The 7,891-nt window shown below is 54.3% G+C and overlaps 1 protein-coding gene across 1 annotated transcript in view; it reads left to right on the plus strand.

Moving 5' to 3' along the window:
* Positions 1 to 1,273: 1,273 nt before the first annotated feature.
* Positions 1,274 to 7,891, plus strand: part of COL20A1 (collagen type XX alpha 1 chain) — a 27,255-nt gene continuing 20,637 nt past the window's right edge. Inside the window, exons 1-4 of the mRNA XM_040637877.1 lie at positions 1,274 to 1,371; positions 3,322 to 3,432; positions 7,394 to 7,537; positions 7,681 to 7,824. Of these exons, the coding sequence (XP_040493811.1) occupies positions 1,290 to 1,371; positions 3,322 to 3,432; positions 7,394 to 7,537; positions 7,681 to 7,824 (481 nt within the window). The 5' untranslated portion in view covers positions 1,274 to 1,289. The remainder of the gene's footprint in view (positions 1,372 to 3,321; positions 3,433 to 7,393; positions 7,538 to 7,680; positions 7,825 to 7,891) is intronic.

The following is a 7,891-nucleotide window of genomic DNA, read 5'->3' on the forward strand; positions in this document are numbered from 1 at the left end:
CCCCCCCCCCCCCGCCATGGGATTCCTGCCCTGTGGCAATGGGTCCTTCATGCTAGGACTCTGTACCCGCACTCTTGGGCTGTAGCTGGGAGGGGGGGAGAGCCTGGGGAGGGGAGGAGGCCAGGGGTGGGCCAGGGGGTGGGCTGAGGCGGTGACGTCGGAGGGACAGGGACCTTCATAAGCCCTGGCCTCTTGTGTCTGCGGCAGGACCAGAGGGGTATGAGTACGTGGGGACCCAGGAACACCACCCTTGCCCAGAAGAAGGTTAGTGACTTGCCTGTGGTCCTGGGCGGCTGGGTGGACAAGGAGGGCTACCCGGGGTCTGCCCAGGTCTGTGATGGGAGGATGATTTCGCCTTTTCAGAAGGGCTTGGGGCATCGAGGGCAGACTGCGCAGAGGGCTCCGGTCCACAACCATGACCTCTGTGCCCCTGGGAGGGGTCCCACTGAGTCAGGTTTCTGGAGAGCAGAGGGGTCTGGCTTCAGAATGTGATTTAGGAGGGGACTCTGGGGACCTGGAGGGTGCAGAGCCTGTGCACTGCCCTGCAGCCCTCTGCAGCCCCGAGGACGCCCACAAGCTCAGCAGCTCTCCGCGGTGGGGCTGGCCACCACCTCCCTGGGTGTGGCTGGGGTCCTGAGGTTCTGGGCTGTGTGTCCCTTCCACAGGGTCAGCAGAGGCGGCCCCCCAGGCTGTGTGCAGCTTAGGAATGAACGGTGACCCCAGAGGGCTCCTTCGGGACCCCAACCTCCAAGGGCCTCTCAGCCCTGCTGATCTGGGGCCAGTGCTCAACCAGGACGCACTCCCCTGGGGCTGGCAGAGGGGCAGGTCCACGGCCCTGAGGGGCTGTGCTCAGACGCCCCTCGGGCTGCAAACAGGGTTTGCCCCTACCCGGCTTCATTCCCTCCCCAGGCCCCTAGGCCCTGGCAGCAGCTGTCCCAGTCTGTTCTAAGAACTAGTGAGTGACCGGGCCAGCAGTCAGGGCCTCTTGCCGGCCTGTGAGAATGCTCTGAGGGCGGGTGCCAGACCCGAGGCTGTGACCGGGCCAGACACATCCGGGGGTGGGCAGGGGAAAGGCAGCTGACCTCTCACCTCGCCTGGGGCAGCACGTGCTCAGGCCCTGCGGGACACAGGTCCACTGGGCAGGGCATGGAGCCGCTGTGGGCTGCAGTAGTCCCCGATCACTACATGTGGGGTGCCCGGTGTGGGTGGAGAAGCTCAGCAGTGGTTGGACAGACAGATGGACGGACGGAATGTGGCTGAAAGGCCTCTCTTCACACAGGCAGTGCGCCATGAGCGCCCTCGTGTGCCCCCACCTCGGGCTCTGCCTCTGGCTGTGGCTGGGTGTTGCCCTGGGACGCGGCCAGGGGCAAGGTAAGGACATGGAGGTGCTTCCTGGGAATGTGGCGCCAGTCAGCCCCGACCCCACCGCGGGCCATCCCTGCCCGGGGCACAGGCCTCACTCGCGGGGGGCCTCTGCCTGCTGCTCCCGACGCTGCCCAGGAGCTGTTGTTCTGAGCGGAACGCGTGAGACCACCTGTGTTCTCTGCCCAAAGTGCCACCCTCAGCTTTTTGCTGAACCTTCGGCCTCGCGGTCGGTCCTGCGCTGGGGATGCCGCTGTGTGCTCTCCGACAGTTACTAACACTCGCATCTGGTCCCGTCTTACGTTTGTGCTGTGTGTTGAGTTATTTCAGGACACCCCTTCAGTGTAGAACTTCCAAACAGCCCAAATCTAGAGTCCCTTTCCTCTTATCCGCCGAAGAAGAGCACCGTTCTCTGCCGTCTGCTGCGCTTCTGGCCCTTTCCCTGCTCACTTTCAGGCCCCGGGAGAGTGCAGGGCTGTCCGGCCGCCTCCGCTGCGCCGTGTGGCCAGTCTGACCGCCTTGTACCGCGTATTTATGGTGCTTCTCTTTGGGGGTCACACTCCTCACCAGTCTCTGGAATACCCCAGAAGGGATGCAGCCGCAGAATGTGGCGGGGGTCCTTGCTGAGCTGACCACGAGGGGGGCCGGCTTGGACTGATTCTGGGAAGGCCGGGCTGCGGTGGCTGCGCCCTGGCTTGCCCCCAGCCCGGGTGGCTCCCAGCAAGTCCCGCGGGCGGGAGACCTCGTCTCCTCGCTGTTTGAAGCTGCGTGTTGGGGGCGATGGCCAGAGGCTCGCTGTGTTTGACCCACCATCTCTGTTGAGGACATGTGCATGGAGGAGGGGCACGGCCGCGGCCACACCACACCGCGGCACGGGTCTGATAACTGTGCTTCCTCACTTCTGGTTTGGCAGGCACACTGGCCACGGTCACCAGGGCATGTCCCTGGTCCCCGGGGCTCTGTGTCACACCACGGTGGGGCCAAGTCACTAGTGAGCCCACAGACACCTTGAGCTCTGGATTCAGCAGGATGGATGGGCCATCCCCACAGGTCCCTGCGGACTCTGGGCAGACCTGGGTCTCCCGGTCCCTAGGACGGCAGGGTGGGTGGGGGCCCGCATGTCCGGGCTGCCTTCCCCAGGGGTAGGTGGGGGGGCTTCCCACCAGCAGGTCCCCGCTGTCTGCCCCATGCCCCACCAAGGCCCCCTGACGTGCAGATCCCAAAGGCGGCTGGGAATGTCTCCCCCAGCATGTCAGAGGCACCGCGAGAGACAGAGGGCTCTTCATGAGCAGGACTTGGGGGGGTCCTGTTCACAAATGGCTTTTCATAGCTCCCCCATCAGACATTCCTGCCTTTCAGCCTGGTGCTCCCGGGAGCAGCCGGGCACATCCGGAGGCCCAGTCCAGCTGCTTCTCCCTCTGAACCATTATCATTGTGTCTGCCCTGGGCGCCCCCCACCCCTGCCCTCCTCCCGTGCCCCAGCTCTCAGTGGGACAGCCAGAAGAAGCCCATCTCTGTCCCACTTTTCCAAAAATAGCCACCCCTGCCCCGGAAGCTTCCCCAGAAGGCCAGGCTGTGTCCCATTCCTCAGTCCTCCACTGCCCCTCCTCCTCCCAGGATGGCCATGGCACCCCAACAGGGCTGTGTGGACTGTGCTGGGAAATGAGGGAGCTCCAGGCCCCGGGGCTGTTCCTACTGATCCTGGATGCAGCCTGGGCCTTGGTCGGCAGGGCGGGGGACACCCCTAGCAGAGCCAGGCAGGCCTCTCTGGGTGGGGCAGTCTCCTCACTGGACCTACCAGGTGGTCCTGGCACCTGGGACCCTTGGAGGGCCCGGTCCCCCTTCAGCCCCAGATGGGGCTTCAGGTTCCCCAGTGTCTCCCCAGTGGGTGGGGCTGGGCCCCCAGCTGCTGGGTGCTCTCCAGTGGTCAGTCCTGACCACCTGGTCGTGTCTCCCCAGCGGGCAGCCACCTGACGCTGGCAGTGCTGCCTGAGGACCGGCTGCAGATGAAGTGGAGGGGGTCGGAGGGGAGCAGCCTCGGCTACCTGCTGCAGGTGAAGCCCATGGCAGGTAAGGGGCCAGTGCCTCCCCCGCCTCTGTGAGGGCCGGCGGGACCAGCGGCTGGCGTGCTGGTCTGCCCAGCTCCTCCATCCCAGCAGCCCTGTGTCTGTGGGGGGAGCTACGGTGGGAACGGGCAGCAGGAGAAAGGCCTGTACAGTTCCCACTGCTGCACCCCCGCATCCAGCTCATGCAGCATGTGCTCAGTGAGTGTCTCTAGAAGAAACAAGGACTCTGTCCTGGGGCTTGGGTCCCTTTCAGAGCTGTGCATGCCAGCGAGCGGGCATCCGATGGGCAGGATGAGCTCACGTTTTACAGGAGGTAGGCCGAGACCTCTGCGAAGGCTCAGCTGCAGAGCACCCCCAGCGTGATGCTGGCTGCTCGTCTTAAAAACTTTTCAGCAGTCAGGGCGCCTGGGAGCCTCAGCTGGCCAAGTGTCTGACTCGAGTTTGGCTCAGGCTGTGATCTCAGCGTCATGAATGAGTTCAAGCCCCGTGTCGGGCTCCGCTGGGTGTGGAGTCTGCTTGAGATTCTTTCCTTCTCCTTCTGCCGCTCCCCCCCTCAAAAAAAGGAAAATGTAAACTTTTCAAAAATTGAGGTTTGACACCCACAGAAAAGCCCCCAAACATGAGTGTGTAATTGCAGAAATTGACACAAAGCGAATGAGCCTGAGCTCCCCTCCCAGAGTGGAAAGTTGTACCCCAGCCCCACTCAGGCCCCTTCCCCTTCCCCATCTCCATCCTCCCTGCCCCCAAGAAGAACCCCCTTTCTGACTTGGGGGCAGTTTTCTGATATTTTAATGAAGCTAAATTTACTTACCCTGTTTTTCAAATCTTCTGTTCTTGTTGATTTTTTTGGGTCTACTTATGTTATTAGCCACCGAGGGAAGCATTTTAAATCCCCTGCTGTGCTAGAAACGTCTTCCTCCACTTGTCTCACCAAACTTTGCTTTGTATTTGTGGAGGCCGTGTTTCAGGGGCACGTGAGTCTAGAATTATCCTATCTTCCTACCAGACTAAAGCTTTCCTGCCATGGATTGTTCCCCATTCTCTCTTGTCAGGTTTCCGTTATGCCCCCTCTGAGGCGAGCGCTGCTGGCTCCGCCAGGCAGTGCCTACACGACACCATCCACTCGCCTCTCTCACCCATCACCGCAGATGCACCTTCTAGGGAGCGCATGATCGTGGTATTTTTGTCCAACGTGAATATCTTTGCCTTTTAACAGAAACATTTTTATCCATTTACATTTAATGAAATTGCTGACATATTTGGGTTTAAATCTATCATTTTCCTATTTGTTTTCTTTTTGTTATACTTGCAATATTTTTCTCTTCTTGTTCTCTTTGAAACTCAATTTTTATGGAAAAATTCAAACAAGAGAGCATAGTGTAATGAAGCTTCATGTTCCCACGATATAGCTTTGACAGTTATCAACATATGACCAGTATTGTGTGATCTCTCTCTCCAATCCCTTCTATATATTGCATTATTTTAAAACAAATCCAGGACATCATATAATCATATAATTCTGTCTATAAATATTTTAGTAGTTTTCTCTAAAAGGAAGCACTCAGAAATAACTCCAGTACCATTAGCATGCCTAAAAAGTGAAAATATTTCAGAGCTACCATTAAATATTTTGTGTTCTCATTTTCCAACTTGTCTGATAAATATTTTTTACACTTAATTTCTTTGAATTGGGATCCCAACAGAATCCACACACTTTATGTGGTTCCTAGGTCTCAAGTAATCGTCAATTTACTTTTTTTAAAGATTTTATATATTTGAGAGAGAGAGAGCACAAGCAGGGAGAGCAGCAGGCAGAGGGATAAGCAGGCTCCCCACTGAGCATGGAGCCCAATGCGGGACTTGATCCCAGGACCCTGAGGTCATGACCTGAGCCGAAGGCAGATTCTTCACCGACAGAACCACCCAGGCACCCCAGTAATCTCAAATTTAAAACAGCTTCGTCTTTCCCCTTTTCTTTAATGTTTATTTGTTGAAGAAAGAAGATTGCTGGTCTTGTGGAACATCTGACATTCTGTGTTTTGCTGATGGTGTCACCATGGTGCCACATAGACCCTTCCTCTCCCCCTGTGTCTCCTGTAGATTGGCACTTCCATCCCAGAAGCTGGTCAGATTCCGGTTTGGTTATAGTTTGTTGGCAAGAATTCTTTATAAGTGATTGTGCGATTTCTATTGTGCCACAAATGGAGATACACAATGTTTGGTGTCTCCTTTTTTAGAAGTTAAGACTGATGAGGTATGAGGTATGAGATGATCAAACACTTTTTACTCCAGGTCCCCAGCAGCTTGGTAGTTATGGTTCCTTCACTCGTGTAGTGATCACCCTGGACATTAACTTGTCAACAGGTTGGATATGGCAGTTGTATCACCTTTCCCCAGGTAGAGATAAGGCTTCCAATAATCACAATTGCGTTTTTCCCCTTTTCATGCATGTTAATTCTACATCTTCATTAAATCTCAAAATGCATGTTAAGTATTGTAGTTGTATTAATTCAATATTAAGTTAGACTGACTCACATATTCACCCTTTATCTTTATTCCTTCCATAGTCTCTCAGTCTGGGATTTTTTTTTCCTCCCTGAAAACACTCTAGTGACTCCTGCAGTCTGGGTCTGCTGGATGCCAGTTCTCTGGGGTTTTGTTTTGTTGTCTGTCTGAAACATCTTCATTCTTGAAAGGTGCCATTTCTATGGTATAGAATCTTGAGTTGGCACTTGCTTTCAACACTTTGAAGAATCTTTCTATTGTCATTTGGCTTCTGTTGTTTTTCTTGAGAACTCAACCATCAAACCAGTTGTTGCTCCATGAGCCGTGAGTCCACTCTCTCCTCCTGACTGCTCTGCAACGCTTCCCTCTGTTTCATTCTCAGCACATTTAGTCTGATGTTCTCGGTGTCCACCTCTTTTTATCTCACTTCAGACTCTTGGTGCTCTGAGTCTGCATCTTACTCTCTTACAGTTTTGGAAAATTCTTTAGCCATGTCTCCTTAAATATGGCTTGTGCCGTGTTTCCTCTCTCTTCTCTTCATGGGACTCTACTTACACACATGTGGACCCTCTCCCTGTTCCAGTGCCTCTGACTCTTTCTTCTATATTTTTAATTCCTTTATTCTCCATTCTTTTAAAAAAATATTTTATTTATTTATTTGACACAGAGAGCAAGAGAGAGAGTACAAGCAAGGGGGCGGGGCAGAGGCAGAGGGAGAAGCAGACTCCCCACCGAGCAGGGAGGACGCAGGGCTCGATCCCAGGACCCTGGGATCACAAACCGAGCCGAAGGCAGATGCTTCACTGACAGAGGCCCCAGGCACCCTATTACTCCATTCTTAATTTTGTGTTTTCTATTCTGACCTGTATTCCACTATTCATCTCTTCGTTTATGTGTAAGACGCTATTAAGTCATTCTTTCAATTCCTAACTTCAGTTTTTTGTTTTTCCATTGTAGAATTTCCATTTGGAAAATGTCTATTTAGTTTTTACATTCTGTAATTTCCTTTTTATTGTTTCTAGTTTGATACCCAAATTCATAGGCTTATCTCTAAATCTTTAAACTAATTAGCATAACTAATTTAAAGCCCCTTAACTCCACTGTCTGGAAAATCAGTGGGTCTCTTCCTATTGCCTGTTGTTTCTCTTAACTTTCTATCACTTCCTCTTGTTCCTTTTACACCTGGTTGCCCTTCATTGAGTGCCGGCCATTGTGAAAACTTACAGAAATAATTTATGACCTTATGTAACATTGTCTAACTTCAGAAAAAATTTGTTTGTTTCTGACAGATACAACATGAACTAGCAGTTTTGGGGAATCTTTTTAAATTTTAGAGGTTGAGAGTGTTTCCCACTCTGTGACACACCCACCCGCACGTGCATGCACACTCCCACACATGTGCATAGACACACACATGCCCACCTTGGTGGCCTCAATCTCTCTCCCCACCCCCACCCCAGGGGACGCGGAACAGGAGGTGATGCTGACCACCAAGACCCCCAAGGCCACAGTGGGGGGCTTGAGCCCCTCCAAGGGCTACACCGTGCAGATCTTCGAGCTCACCAGCTCAGGGAATACCCTGCTGGCACAGAGGGAGTTTGTGAGTAAGTCCATAATCCTGCATAAGGAACCCAGCCTCAGAGTGGGGGTGTGTGTGGAAAGGAGCTGTGGCTCCCCACACCCCCCCCCAGGCCCTGCTGCCACCCTGGGGTGGGGGATCCTGACAGCCCCTTGCATCTCTCTGCAGTTGAGGATTTGAAGAGTCACTCTGTGAGCAGGAGCAGTCGGAAGCCACTGGAGGCAGCCGTGGAGCCCACGCCCTCCCACGTGGGGAGCCCAGACCCTGGGCCCCGAGTTGCCTGGTCCCCAAGCCAAGACCTGCCTACTCTTGGTGGTGCAGAGGGGGGTGAGGGTAGGTCACCTTCCACATCTCACGTTTTCTCTTCACGTGGCAAGGA

The sequence above is a fragment of the Ursus maritimus genome, unplaced genomic scaffold (assembly GCF_017311325.1).
Source record: "Ursus maritimus isolate PB19 unplaced genomic scaffold, ASM1731132v1 scaffold_22, whole genome shotgun sequence".
NCBI lineage: Eukaryota > Metazoa > Chordata > Mammalia > Carnivora > Ursidae > Ursus > Ursus maritimus.